This window comes from Salvelinus alpinus, chromosome 23 (assembly GCF_045679555.1).
Source record: "Salvelinus alpinus chromosome 23, SLU_Salpinus.1, whole genome shotgun sequence".
Lineage (NCBI taxonomy): Eukaryota > Metazoa > Chordata > Actinopteri > Salmoniformes > Salmonidae > Salvelinus > Salvelinus alpinus.
In genome coordinates this window covers 27,257,433-27,273,031 of record NC_092108.1, presented here as the reverse complement: position 1 = coordinate 27,273,031, position 15,599 = coordinate 27,257,433, and the positions used below count along the sequence as shown (strand labels likewise).

Here is a 15,599-nt window from a genome sequence, read left to right as displayed (position 1 = left end):
TTCCTGTATATCACTGTTTGGTCTTGCATGCCGGTCTTGCATGCCAGTCTTGTCTCTTTCCTTCTTTCTTCCAACACATCTGTTGCTTCTTGTCCACTCTATTCAATCACAGATCACCTGACTAGCTATGCCCGCTGGCTGGCTCAGTAGTGTTGGACAGAATAGGACTGTTTCTGTTTGCGCTTACATATCTTGTATGACAGAAATCAGTGGAAATAAAGTTCCTGAAAAACATTTCCATCATTGGGTAATTTGCTCATGTTGCGGCAGCACAGCATGCTCTCGTTGCACAGTGAACAGTTAGCTAGTTCTCTGGGTACTGTTATCTAAATATGGAGAGAGCAGATGAACAGTACCCAGGGAACTAGCTATCTAAATATGGAGGGAGCTGATGAACAGTACCCAGAGAACTAGCTATCTAAATATGGAGAGAGCAGATGAACAGTACCCAGAGAACTAGCTATCTAAATATGGAGAGAGCAGATGAACAGTACCCAGAGAACTAGCTATCTAAATATGGAGGGAGCTGATGAACAGTACCCAGAGAACTAGCTATCTAAATATGGAGGGAGCTGATGAACAGTACCCAGAGAACTAGCTATCTAAATATGGAGGGAGCTGATGAACAGTACCCAGAGAACTAGCTATCTAAATATGGAGGGAGCTGATGAACAGTACCCAGAGAACTAGCTATCTAAATATGGAGAGAGCTGATGAACAGTACCCAGAGAACTAGCTATCTAAATATGGAGGGAGCTGATGAACAGTACCCAGAGAACTAGCTATCTAAATATGGAGGGAGCTGATGAACAGTACCCAGAGAACTAGCTATCTAAATATGGAGAGAGCAGATGAACAGTACCCAGAGAACTAGCTATCTAAATATGGAGGGAGCTGATGAACAGTACCCAGAGAACTAGCTATCTAAATATGGAGGGAGCTGATGAACAGTACCCAGAGAACTAGCTATCTAAATATGGAGGGAGCTGATGAACAGTACCCAGAGAACTAGCTATCTAAATATGGAGGGAGCTGATGAACAGTACCCAGAGAACTAGCTATCTAAATATGGAGGGAGCTGATGAACAGTACCCAGAGAACTAGCTATCTAAATATGGAGGGAGCTGATGAACAGTACCCAGAGAACTAGCTATCTAAATATGGAGGGAGCTGATGAACAGTACCCAGAGAACTAGCTATCTAAATATGGAGGGAGCTGATGAACAGTACCCAGAGAACTAGCTATCTAAATATGGAGGGAGCTGATGAACAGTATCCAGAGAACTAGCTATCTAAATATGGAGGGAGCTGATGAACAGTACCCAGAGAACTAGCTATCTAAATATGGAGGGAGCTGATGAACACCAGTGACTCTCCTGACCTGCTAACCGCCTCCGCACTCACACTACAACATTCTGCTCCCTGCCTGCCTACCCACACACACAGCAGCTATCATTAGTAAACGTTCACTGCTCCAGTTCTTTACCAGACGTATTAGAAATGCAATGTTGAATATTACACACATTGCTGATTCCATTTTGCCTACTACCCCTTCCTGTTTGCCCTTGCTCTTCTATATTTTCAGATTTGAAGGGTCTAGTCTAGATAGATCGAGGCAGTGTAGCGTAAAACTTCCACCATATTGCTTCCACTCTACAAATCTGCAAACTTTGAAGGGTTAGGGCCAAGGGGAAGGGTTAGGGCCAAGGGGAAGAAGGGGTAGGGAGTGAATTGGGACCAGTGGACAATGTTATTGTATCTTACCCTCTCATCTTTCTCTCGCCAGGCCTATTCCCAGGATGCGTACCTCCGAAGCCGCTGTGCCTACAGTGGAAACGCCCGTCACATCCCCGAGCCGCCCCCCATATGTTACCCTCGTGTAGACTGTAAGCCCCCGGGGATGGCCCAGGCTACAGATACCCCCTCCCCAGTTGGAGTGGGGGTACAGGGAGCATGCCAGGGGGCAACACCACCAGACATGGGGTACCGCATGGAGATTCCTGTGCCCCCCTCCCCTCCTCCTCCTGCACACCCGTACCCCAAATCCCAGACTGCGGTGTGCATGCGCAATGACAGCGTGAGGACTGTGGTAGTTCCTCCAGAGCTGGGCCGTATAGGACCAGCACACAGAATAGACTATAGCATGGTAGGGCCCCCTGACCCTGGCCTCATCAGAGTGCGTCCTGGGTCTGTGTCCCACTACCCCCTGCCACGGAAAACAGACATCTACCCCTCTGGGGCGAGCCTACTCAATTACAGTGCCCCGCTACCCCACTACCCACCCAACTCTAACTCCCCCAACCCCGTCTCTCACCAAAACATAGACTGGCGGACATACCAGACCTACAGGGAGTACATCGATAACAAGAGTATCCACGCCTATGGCAGCCGGACCATCCAGGAGAGATTAGAAAGCCTGCGAGCCGCCAGCCAGAACACCTTCAACTCCTCCCACCATATCCCCCGGGGTGGCTGGGGCCCCAACCCTAAGGGTCTCCGGCGCAGGAGCACCTCCCACGACCGCGCCTACCATGGACCTCCACCCCCCTTCCACCACATGCCCCCCCGCAGCTCTTCCCAGGACCGTATGAGTATGGCAGAGCGGGGGGTTCACCCCAGGAACTGGCCTCCTCGTAGTGTGTCCCAGGATGGGTTAACACACAAGGCCCGGGCTCGCTCCTCTGACTGTGACTATGTGGACTCTGTGGAGCTGGGCCGGCCCATGGTGGATAGACGGGGCTACGCTAGCAGGCTGGACCAGGGTACACGCCCCAGCAGGCAGAGCCTCTCCAAACAGGCTGTCCATCACCGACCCCCTGCAGGGTACGGTAGGGACAGCCTTCGGGGAACGCCAATGCCCAACCCTACCCTCTATGCTAAAGGACCAGAGCAGCTCCAGCACCAGCCTCACAGCGCTCCTAATATGACCCAAGACAGACCCTCTCACCTGGGGAAGATTATTACCTTGGAGCCCTCCCCAACCGACCAAAGAGCTGGAGTCAAAGGTGTGAACCATGTGAGCCAGAGCAGGGGGCGGGCGGAGACCATGCAGCCGGCAGGGGAGGTGCCAGGGAGAGAGGTGGCAGCGGTGGTGGGCCATAGGTCCTCGTCCTTATCCGCCTCCCATCAGAGACCACAGAGGCTTGGGATCCTCAAAACTTCCCACCACCACCCACCTCGCCCAGAGCCCCAGGCCCAGGTGAACGGTCGCGGCCCCTCGGCCTCAGAATTGGGCGTGGTCCTCAGGGAAAAGCCTCCTGGGTCGTTGAAGAACCCCAGCCCCCTGCGCCACCCTTCCTACATCCTGGCGGTGAACGAGGAGGACGGTTCGGAGTCAGCAGCGGACGCAGTGTGCTGGCTGCCCAACGATGCACGGCGGGAGATGCACATGCGGCGGCTGAGCAAGAAGCAGGAGAAGGACCAGACCTCATGCTCCTCCAGCAACCTGGAGGAGTCCCTCGACTCAATCCCCTTTATCGGTAAGAGGCCGAACACTAACTTAACAGTTGCGTCCAAATTTGCTTCCTATTCTCTATTTGGTACACCACTATACTTCAAAAGTAGTACATTTTTATAGGGAATAGGGTACCATTTGGGACACATGCGATGACTCTATCCATTTCATCGGTAAGAGAGCTCTAACACCATGGCACTGTGCAGTCTCCATGGCACCAGAAGCACCAGGCATGAAGGCAGAGAAAATAGTAGACTAGGGGGCCAGTAGCAGCAGCAGTTCGTCAGTACAGATAAGAATGGGAGGGGAAATTGCTGGGGAGAAATGACAAATCATTAGATTTAGAAACATGGTTTTATAGTATATATTTTTTATTTTATACCTGGCCCATGTTTACCACCTGATCAATCTCCTTGGCTAGATGTACAGTATGTTGTTAAGGAGCTTTGGTTGCAGGCAGGGAGTGTAGAGTTTTTTTTTTTTACCATTGAAATCCTTTGGCGGGCCACCTAAGAGTTAAAAAAAAAATAATAATAATCTCAGTTCGCCTTTGTCCAAACTGTGTAATAAAAAAAAATCTATATGTAAACTTAGCAAAAAAAGTCTGTCAACTGCGTTTATTTTCAGCAAACTTAACATGTGTAAATATTTGTATGAACATAAGATTCAACAAATGAGACCTAAAATGAACAAGTTCCACAGACATGTGACTAACAGGAAGGGTACCACATGAGGGTGGAGGATGTCTTCCCTGTAACGCACAGTGTTGAGATTGCCTGTAATGACAACAAGCTCAGTCCGATGATGCTGTGACACACTGCCACGATGGACCCTCCACCTCCGAATCGCTCCCGCTCCAGAGTACAGGCCTCTGTGTAACGCTCATTCCTTTAACGATAAACGCGAATCCGACCATCACCCCCGGTGAGACAAAACCGCGACTCGTCAGTAAAGAGCACTTTTTGCTAGTCCTGTCTGGTCCAGCGACGGTGGGTTTGTGCCCATAGGCGATTTTGTTGCCGGTGATGTAAGGCAGGTCCTCACCAGACAACAGGCCTACAAGTCCTCAGTCCAGCCTCTCTCAGCCTATTGCGGACAGTCTGAGTACTGATGGAGGGATTGTGTGTTCCTGGTGTAACTCGGGCAGTTGTTGTTTCCATCCTGTACCTGTCCCGCAGAAATGTGATGTTCAGTTGTACCGGTCCTGTGCAGGTGTTGTTACACGTGGTCTGACACTGTGAGGACGATCAGCTGTCCGTCCTGTCTCCCTGTAGCGCTGTCTTAGGCGTCTCACAGTACGGACATTGCCATTTTTTTGCCCTGGCCACATCTGCAGTCCTCATGCCTCCTTGCAGCATGCCTAAGGCATGTTCACGCAGATGAGCAGGGACCCTGGGTATCTTTCTTTTGGTGTTTTTCAGGGTCCGTAGAAAGGCCTCTTTAGTGTCTTAAGTTTTCTTAACTGGGACCTTAATTGCCTACCGTCTGTACGCTGTTCGTGTCTTAACGACCGTTCCACAGGTGCATGTTCATTAATTGTTTATGGTTAATTGAACAAGCATGGGAAACAGTTTTTAAACCCTTTACAATGGTTCTTACGAATTATCTTTGAAAGACAGGGTCCTGAAAAAGAGACGTTGCTTTTTTTGCTGATTTTTTTATACAGTACCAGTCAAAAGTTTAGACACCTACTCATTCAAGGGTTTTTCTTTCTTTTTACTATTTTCTACATTGTAGAACAATAGTGAATACATCAAAACTATGAAATAACACATATGGAATCAAAAAAGTGTTAAACGAATCAAAATATATTTTAGATTCTTCAAAGTAGCCACCCTTTGCCTTGATGACAGCTTTGCACACTCTTGGCATTCTCTCAACCAGCTTCACTTGGAATGCTTTCCAACAGTCTTGAAGGAGTTTCCACATATGCTGAGCACTTATTGGTTGCTTTTCCTTCACTCTGCGGTCCAACCTATCCCAAACCATCTCAATTGGGTTGAGGTTGGGTGATTGTGGAGGCCTGGTCATCTGATGCAGCACTCCATCACTCTCCTTGTTTAAATAGCCCCTACACAGCCTGGAGGTGTGTTGGATCATTGTCCTGTTGAAAAACAAATGATAGTCCCACTAAGCACAAACCAAATGGAATGGCTGTGCTGGTTAAGTGTGCCTTGAATTCTAAATAAATCACTGACAGTGTCACCAGCAAAGCACCCCCACACCATCACACTGCTTTCTCCATGCTGTTACCAGATATAAAGTATGTACACAAGATAACAGACCTATGTATTTAAAAAAATATATCTAATCTTTGAGAACTAACAATCCCCAAAATATAACCTAGGCAGTCAGGGAGAGTTTACCCTTCACTATTTCCCTCTCCAGATTTTCGTGCAACCAATCGCAGCGCTCCAATGGATGGCAACTGTCATCGAGTCCGACACCTCGGAGAAGCTCACATTTGAAACAAATGAAAGCAGTGAGGGCAGTGGGAAAAACAGAATTTTGTTTAAATGGCGAAATACTTTAAAAGTGCACCAGGGGTACTTGCTACTGTTATTGCTGAAATGCAGAGTCTGTTGATGGAGTATTGTTTTTAACCCAAAATGTTACTTTTGTTACATTGTTTGCTAGCGCAGTTGTTTAGCTAGCTCTGTCTCATTGACCACCAAACGTTGCTAATGCTAGTTAACCACTTAATATAACTTGTTTTCTCTCATCTGCTGTCAACATGAGAGCACAACTTAGCTCCAAAAGTGGTTATCAAATCAAATGTATTCATATAGCCCTTCTTACATCAGCTGATATCTCAAAGTGCTGTACAGAAACCCAGCCTAAAACCCCAAACAGCAAGCAATGCAGGTGTAGAAGCACAGTGGCTAGGAAAAACTCCCTAGAAAGGCCAAAACCTAGGAAGAAACCTAGAGAGGAACCAGGCTATGAGGGGTGGCCAGTCCTCTTCTGGCTGTGCCGGGTGGAGATTATAACAGAACATGGCCAAGATGTTCAAATGTTCAAAAATGACCAGCATGGTCAAATAATAATAATCACAGTAGTTGTCGAGGGTGCAACAAGTCAGCACCTCAGGAGTAAATGTCAGTTGGCTTTTCATAGCCGATCATTGAGAGTATCTCTACCGCTCCTGCTGTCTTTAGAGAGTTGAAAACAGCAGGTCTGGGACAGGTAGCACGTCCGGTGAACAGGTCAGGGTTCCATAGCCGCAGGCAGAACAGTTGAAACTGGAGCAGCAGCACGGCCAGGTGGACTGAGGACAGCAAGGAGTCATCATGCCAGGTAGTCCTGAGGCATGGTCCTAGGGCTCAGGTCCTCCGAGAGAGAGAAAGAAAGAGAGAATTAGAGAGAGCATACTTAAATTCACATAAGACAGGAGAAGTACTCCAGATATAACAAACTGACCCTAGCCCCCCGACACAAACTACTGCAGCATAAATCCTGGAGACTGAGACGGGAGGGATCAGGAGACACTGTGGCCCCATCCGATGATACCCCCGGACAGGGCCAAACAGGAAGGATATAACCCCACCCACTTTGCCAAAGCACAGCCCCCACACCATTAGAGGGATATCTTGAACCACCAACTTACCATCCTGTGACAAGGCCGAGTATAGCCCACAAAGATCTCCGCCACGGCACAACCCAAGGGGGGGGGCGCCAACCCAGACAGGAAGATCACGTCAGTGACTCAACCCACTCAAGTGACGCACCCCTCCTAGGGACGGCATGAAAGAGCACCAGTAAGCCAGTGACTCAGCCCCTGTAACAGGGTTAGAGGCAGAGAATCCCAGTGGAGAGAGGGGAACCGGCCAGGCAGAGACAGCAAGGGCGGTTCGTTGCTCCAGAGCGTTTCCGTTCACCATCACACTCCTGGGCCAGACTACACTCAATCATATGACCCACGGAAGAGATGAGTCTTCAGTAAAGACTTAAAGGTTGAGACCGAGTCTTTGTCTCTCACATGGGTAGGCAGACCATTCCATAAAAATGGAGCTCTATAGGAGAAAGCCCTGCCTCTAGCTGTTTGCTTAGAAATTCTAGGGACAATTAGGAGGCCTGCGTCTTGTGACCATAGCGTACGTGTAGGTATGTACGGCAGGACCAAATCGTAAAGATAGGTAGGACCAAGCCCATGTAATGCTTTGTAGGTTAGCAGTAAAACCTTGAAATCAGCCCTTGCCTTAACAGGAAGCCAGTGTAGGGAGGCTAGCACTGGAGTAATATGATCACATTTTTGGGTTCTAGTCAGTGCTAAATACGACTGCTGGAAAATAGAACATTGCAGTAGTCTTGCAGTAGTCTAACCTAGTCTAACCTAGAAGTAACAAAAGCATGGATACATTTTTCTGCATCTTTTTTGGACAGAAAGTTTCTGATTTTTGCAATGTTACGTAGATGGAAAAAAGCTGTCCTTGAAACAGTCTTGATATGTTCGTCTGCATGCTGATAGTTAATTCAGAGCTATTCAGGGACTAGCTACACTACAAACAACATTTTACCAGGTTCCTGTGAAGCAATTGTTGTGGCAGTCCACCACAATATACCCAATAGTTTCCTGATTAGCAAGGGGTAGTCTGTTTTAATGTCATTGTGTATTAGAAACACAGTTTGAGATCATTGTGAAGGGATCTCGCCAGTGGTTGAATGGGGAATTGGGCTTCCCGGGAAAATGTTGTCCACGGTTGCAATAGTAACCTTACCGAATGGTCAATGGAAAGAAAAATTAAAACATTGAATTTAGCGGTATAGATTTTGTTATTATGTATGAGCAAGAGAACACAGCCATGGCAAAATGCATAGAATTGCAGGAATTAGCTTTAAAACTGCAACATGCGGTCTACACCTCCAAGATGGGGAGCCTCTAAACATTTTTCTCTGAAAATTAGGGGACTGCGCCCTCTGCCACGCCCACAACCTAATCTATGATGTTGATGGTGATTTGAACACTTGTCCTCATAAGAAGTGCTCTAAATGTCACTCCCGCTAAAGCCTGTGTGTAAAATGTGTTATGTTGTGCATTTTCCTTTTATCTCCTCTTCATTTTGCTGATAAAGCTTTTCTCTCAGCATTTCTAGCATTTCATAAACAGCTGAATTAGACAACTTTTCCTTAAAGGGACAGTGGGATGAAAATGTAGACTGTTCTGACTATCCTGTCATTACACTGAGCTCACAACCTGCAATATGCAAGTTATTTTGTTTCAAGAGTCAGTCATACGTGTTTTTCTTCAATCTTGTGGACAGCTAAGACATGGATGTATTATTACTGATTTGAAAAGTTGGGTCAGGGTGTACTCTAGCTAAAATACATCATATTTTACTGGGCCACACAGTAAGTGCGATCAGTAAGGTAGGCCACGCCTGTTTGCTGATCCACTTAGTGTTCTGGAAGGACGCTGAAGAACATTGTGCATTCTACAGGTGTGTGTTTTCTGGAACTGGGTCATAGTGAGGCAGCAGAGATGAGGCATAGTGATTTTTAGTATGGCCCATGGGACAGAAGTTAGCTAGAGTTTGGTCGTAGAGCCAGCCAGGCCTGTTGTATTGCCGCAGAGGGAATACAACCACTGCCGCAGAGGGATACGCGACAGCAACTTCCACTAAACAATTCATCATCAGACATTCAGATCTAATTTGAGCTTCAAATCACATTTTATTTGTTATATGCGCCGAATACAACCGAATACAATTTGAGTAGACCTTACCGTGAAATGCTTACTTACAAGCCCTTAACCATCAATGTAGTTTATGAAAAACAAGAGTAAATATTTACTAAATAAACTAAAGTAAAAATTAAAATAGCAACAATAAAATAACAATAATGAGGCTATATACAGGGGTACTGAATTAGATGTAAAATCTCCTGCAAAAACTTCAAAATTAATAACAGAATTCTTGATTTATCTTAGATTAATTCTGACTATTTTGATTAAGTGTATACTGGCTACAGCTTCTCAAAATGGACAAACAGTACTATTGCGCTTTTTCAAGCGACGATCTTAATAAGGATTGTACCCTTTTTTTCTTTCTTTTTTTTCTAAAATGAGCTACCCAAATCTAACTGCCTGTAGCTCAGGACCTGAAGCAAGGATATGCATATTCTTGATACCATTAAGGAAACACTTAGAAATTTGTGTAAATGTGAAATTAATGTGGGAGAATATAACACATTAGATATGGTAAAAGATAAGATAATTTGTTCCATCTTTGAAATGGAAGAGAAAAGGCATACTTTCAGATAGGAGTCTAGATGTAATTTTAGCCACCAGATGGCAGCAGTGTATGTGCAAAGTTTGACTGTTCCAGTGAAGAATTACATTACTGCACAATATTTTATATTGAGTTTACCCAAATGTGCCGAATTTGTCAATTGATACATTTTCAAGTACATAACTATAGAGAACATACAAAAATGATATGGTAATAAAACATTTAAGTTTACTCACTCCCATGAATGTCATACATGATGAATAATTAGCTTATACACTAACTTTCAAACCTAGATAGCTGGGCGGGGTGGGTGTGGAGCCAGAGACAGCAATGGGGTCAAAATGTAGACCCCAGTTCCTACATTTGAACATAAAAATATATTTTATCAAACAAAACTATGCTACATTTTATCTCTGGGACCCTCAGGATGACAAACACAGAGCAAGATTACTGAATGTAAGTACTATATTTACCTTCAGAGGTGAATGTATCAAACTAGTTGCCATGATACAAGTTTTTTGTTGTTGTGCGCTCTCCTCAAACAATAGCATTGTCTTTTTTTCACTGTAATAGCTACTGTTAATTGGACACTGCAGTTAGATTAACAAGAATTTAAGCTTTCTGCCCATAAAAGACATGTCTATGTCCCGGAAAGCACTTTGTGTTACCAAACTTACTGAAGGCATTGTTAAAATGATTAAAGTCTGTTCTTGAATTTGCCTTTCAATAGACGATTTGCCTATTAGAGACGATGTAATTTTATCACTCACATTTCTTGTGAACGCCCCTCCCCACAGCACTTATGTCCCCATCATCTCTGTTATCTTTTTAGGGCTGCAATCCCGTTAACGGGATCGATATGACAACAGCCAGTGAAAGTGCAGGGCGCCAAATTCAAACAACAGAAATCTCATAAATAAAATTCCTCAAACATACAACTATTTTATACCATTTTAAAGGTAATCTTGTTGTTAATCCCACCACAGTGTCCGATTTCAAAAAGGCTTTACAGCGCAAGCACCACAAACGATTATGTTAGGTCACCGCCAAATCACAGAAAAACACAGCCATTTTTCCAGCCAAAGACAGGAGTCACAAAAAGCCGAAATAGAGATAAAATGAATCACTAACCTTTGATGATCTTCATCAGATGACAGGACTTCATGTTACACAATACATGTATGTTTTGTTCGGTAAAGTTCATATTTATATCAAAAAATCTCAGTATACATTGGCGCGTTATGTTCAGTAGTTCCAAAAACATCCGGTGATTTTGCAGAGAGCCACATCAATTTCCAGAAATACTGTTGATCAAAGATCAAGTGTTATACATGGAATTTTAGATCCACTTCTCTTTAATTCAACCGCTGTGTCAGATTTCAAAAAAGCTTTACGGAAAAAGCAAACCATGCAATAATCTGAGGTCGGCACTCAGAGCCCAATCAAGACAAAAATATATCCGCCATATTGTGCAGTCAACAGAAGTCAGAAATAACATCATAAATATTCACTTACCTTTGATGATCATCAGAATGCAAATTTGTTCGGTAATGTCCATCATTTATGTCCAAATAGCTACTTTTGTTAGCGCGTTTGGTAAACAAATCCAAAGTCACGAAGTGCGTTCACTAAAAGCAGACGAAATGTCAAAAAGTTCCGTAACAGTCAGTAGAAACATGTCAAACGATGTATAGAATCAATCTTTAGGATGTTTTTAACATAAATCTTCAATAATGTTCCAACAGGAGAATTCCTTTGTCTTCAGAAGTGCGATGGAACAGAGCTCGCTCTCACATGAACGTGCATGGTCAGCGCATGTTCAGGTCATGGTAGACCTTACTCAATCCCCTCTCATTCGCCCCCCCCTTCACAGTAGAAGCATCAGACAAGGTTCTAAAGACATCTAGTGGAAGCCTTAGGAAGTGCAAAATGACCCATATCCCACTGTGTATTCGATAGGCGATGAGTTGAAAACCTACAAACCTCAGATTTCCCACTTCCTGCTTGGATTTTTTCTCAGGTTTTTGCCTGCCATATGAGTTCTGTTATACTCACAGACATCATTCAAACAGTTTTAGAAACTTCAGAGTGTTTTCTATCCAATACTAATAATAATATGCATATATTAGCAACTGGGACTGAAAAGCAGGCAGTTTACTCTGGGCACCTCTGGGCACCTTTTCATCCAAGCTACTCAATACTGCCCCTGCAGCCATAAGAAGTTATACCAGCCTGCCTTACTGGTGATGATGACCTTAATTTAACCAGTTAGAAATGTATTTTTGTGTCATCCAGCATGTAGCAGTTACATGTCTACCTGTCATGGTACTTCCATACCGCTACTGCTGGTAGTGGAACAGGTAGGGCCAAGCCAGGTGCAGACAAAGCAGGCAGTGACAGTGAGGAAGGATGGTGATGGGGCAGCCACAGCACCACAACTCTGGGCCTGGTGCCCATGATGTGATCCAGAGAACAGAGGTCTGATTGACCCGCTCTCAGGCTCCCATCAATGACCCATTTGAAAGACCAGCAGGCCGCTGTCTGTACGGTTGGAGCCTTCCTTGCCATGTGAGGTCAGATTCCATTCCAGTGGCCCAGAGTGGCAAAGCCGGTCGCTCACTAGTCTTCTTTAGCCAATGCTCTGGTCAAGGTTACATTCTTTACCCTCTTGGATCTAACAGCTGACAGTCTCAGTCTGGGTTTTATTGGGATTTAAAAAATGTGGGGTGTTATTAGAATAAGGTCATCCATCTTCCACTGAATTTTAGTTTAAAGAGTTCAAATGTGGATTTAACTTTGACTGTCTCAACTAATATTGTTATGAGGGTCTTCAAATGCGATCCCTCGTTGAGGATTTATCTTGCAATGTTTTACCTTTGAGCTTTGCATGGAACTCCAGGACTTGTATGGGAGTGCAACCACTACCAGAGAAGCTGGGATGTTTTTTCCATCCCAGAGTGAGGAGCTCTGGTACTGGGCCAGTCTGATTCTGACCAGGCCACGTGCGGTGACGGTCCTCTCCCAGGACTGGTAATCCCTCCCTGTGCAGCATGCTGCTGGTGGACAGGCTGGGCATGGGGCTGGGGCCCTGGGCTTGGCTGGACCAGTGGGCCTGGTGCAGGGCCTGCCAGGAGTGTGAGCTTCGCTATCTGACGCTGGAGGAACCAGACGGTGTGTTGAGTTCCACAGACGGGGGAAGGGGGCCGTGTGTAACCTAGAAGAAGTCCAGTTTCTTGTATGCTGTTATTTTCCATCTCAAAAGGTTGAGTGGGTGGTGGTACATAACTCCTTTGTATGCTCTTTGATGTAGACACCATCAATGGGGTTGTTGTACATTTGGCCCATGTTGTCTAGCTGTATTTAATTTAACACTAGATCTAAAGACATCAGGGGGTGTTTGTCTCTACAGAGAGGGTGAAACTGCCTATGGGGTAGGCCTATAATAGTGACAGATGCCTATGGTGTAGGCCTATATTGGTGACAGATGCCTATATTAGTAACAGATGCCTATAGGTTAGGCCTATATTAGTTACAAATGCCTATGGGGTTACATTGCCGATGCTCCTTCACAACCCTTCTCTTTGGCCCTGGTTGAGGTGAGAGATGGGTGTAGCCTGGGAGGCTGGAAAGAAGGAACTAGGGCAGTGGCTTTTAAATTTAGTTCCCCAAGCCCCCACGGGTGCAGGTAGAGGGCAGCTTTGTACTCTGAGCTGTTTTGGGCTTGGAGCGCCAGGGGTGGGCGGAGTCGGAGATGCTGCACTACTCAGCAGTTAAGTTTCACACTTTTCTTTTAAAAAGGGGGACATGTCAGAGAGGGAAAGAGAGCAGGAGAGATCCTCAGTTCTAGCAGCCGTGTTGTTGGTGTAGTGCCATGCAAGGGTTACATTGGGACTCTTCTTAATGCTGCGGTGGTCTACTTGCTGAAGATGCAAAACTGAAATATCTCAGGAAGCTGTTTTTTTTTTTTTTATCCATTATGATGAGGAAGTTCATGGGGTTGATCATGATGATGATGATGATGTTTGTCCATCATGTAATACCGAAGTGTGTGTTGTGTGATTGCAGACGAGCCGGCTAGCCCTAGTGTTGACCATGAGGCCACGTCCATTCCTGCTTCCGCCGTGATATCTGGCGTTCCAGCCATACTCTCCCTGAACCCAAGCACCTCCCCGTGCCCTTTCATTCGCCGACAGCTGTCACATGACCAAGGTAAGAGGTACTCTGGGGGTGGGCTCCTGGTTGTCATGGTTATGGTGCAGATACAGTTCTGTCTGTTGCTGTGTTGTTAATGCTGTTGTCTGTTTCAGTCACTGGTGACATCTGAAACATGGTACCCTATTCCGTATGTAGTGCACTAATGTTAACCACATCCCCATGGGCAAAAGTACTGCACTATATAGGAAATACTACCGTTCTGTTTCAGCCACCTCCATTGTGTTGTTTTCTGAGAATGCATGACATTGACCCAGTTCTTTGAACAGGCTTGAAAGCAGTGAGGATGTCTCCTCCATCAGTGCCGAATCACTTTGAAGTAAAATTTGCAGTGTCATTGCTTAGATATCCCATTCACTTTGGGCTGTGCATTTCAACACAATTCTGTCCTGAAAATACATTTGACCGGTCATGTTTATCGGTCTGTAGGTTAATTTGCATAATTCTTGTGGAATTAAATTGCCCTGTGTATTTTTGTTAGTCTTTGTGCATTTTATTTATCACACGCACAGCTTACAGAGCCTAGTTTGAGGAGCGGAATAGCCTACCACCTGTCAGACAGCTTACAGAGCCTAGTTTGAGGAGCGGAATAGCCTACCACCTGTCAGACAGCTTACAGAGCCTAGTTTGAGGAGCGGAATAGCCTACCACCTGTCAGACAGCTTACAGAGCCTAGTTTGAGGAGCGGAATAGCATACCACCTGTCAGACAGCTTACAGAGTCTAGTTTGAGGAGCGGAATAGCCTACCACCTGTCAGATAGCACCAGAGTAGCTCCTCAAGGCTACTGGAGTGAAGCCTGCTTTTGGAAGCTCAGTCACTGCACAACATGTAACAACTCTATATGCGATCGCGTGTTAAATTTGGTGGCCACAATTAAAAAGGAGCTATTTTTATTTCTCAATCTCAACTTGTAAAGCGTGTCTCCCATTCGCCATTAGGAGGCATAACTATAGCCTGCCTACTGTCAGTGGTCACCACCACTTTGCAATGTGAGCTTTGCAAAGGCAGTAGACCTGTTTGAAACCTGATCATTTACTTCAAGTAATGAGGCATATCCTACCTTGTTCGAAGTAGCCTCGTGAAAATCCATCCATAGAGACGTGGAGGCAATTATTTAATAAAGTCTTCCTCTAGCCATTAACCAGCATTTCTCTCCTGTTCTATTGGTTTTCATATCAACTTTCTTTCATTGTCCAGAAGCCAAAGGCACAATCCTAGTCATATAGCAACCCATCATGGTAGTTGCTCTTTCTAAGTTTCTAACAGCGATGTTCATCCCTGTCACGTATGGAACTGCTCACATTAGGTCTGCTGTTTACAACTGTGTTTTCCGCTAATTGTATTTGGGTAAATGTTTGAAAAATACGTTTTATCTGCTTCATTACAGGAGTTGCATGTTCAATAACAGGCTACAGCATTTTGACTGTAAGACAATAGGCTTGCTATTGTTGCATGTTTTCATTAAGCTGATAATAAAAAATGTCCGGTCCTTGTATGCATGCATAGTATCAGAGAGGAAGAGGCGACGCGAAAGGTTTCACTCTCGACAAAATCTGTTCAAAATAAGCCCAATGCGTTTCAATGGACTTATTTTGGGCCTAAGCTTGTCGACTGCCTTCCCGCCGACACCTCCCATTGTTAGGGCGGAAACATACGCATCTCATCATTATATACAGATATCTGATAGCATTTTCTGTTGGTCAA

The 15,599-nt window shown here is 45.2% G+C and overlaps 1 protein-coding gene across 4 annotated transcripts in view; it reads left to right on the top strand.

Annotated features, from left to right (window-relative positions):
• LOC139550691 (rho GTPase-activating protein 21-like) overlaps positions 1-15,599 on the top strand; it is a 71,943-nt gene that overhangs the window by 38,243 nt on the left and 18,101 nt on the right. For all 4 annotated transcript variants that reach the window (XM_071361763.1, XM_071361762.1, XM_071361765.1 and 1 more), the window contains 2 exons: positions 1,787-3,479; positions 13,747-13,890. In XM_071361763.1, the coding sequence (XP_071217864.1) occupies positions 1,787-3,479; positions 13,747-13,890 (1,837 nt within the window). The remainder of the gene's footprint in view (positions 1-1,786; positions 3,480-13,746; positions 13,891-15,599) is intronic.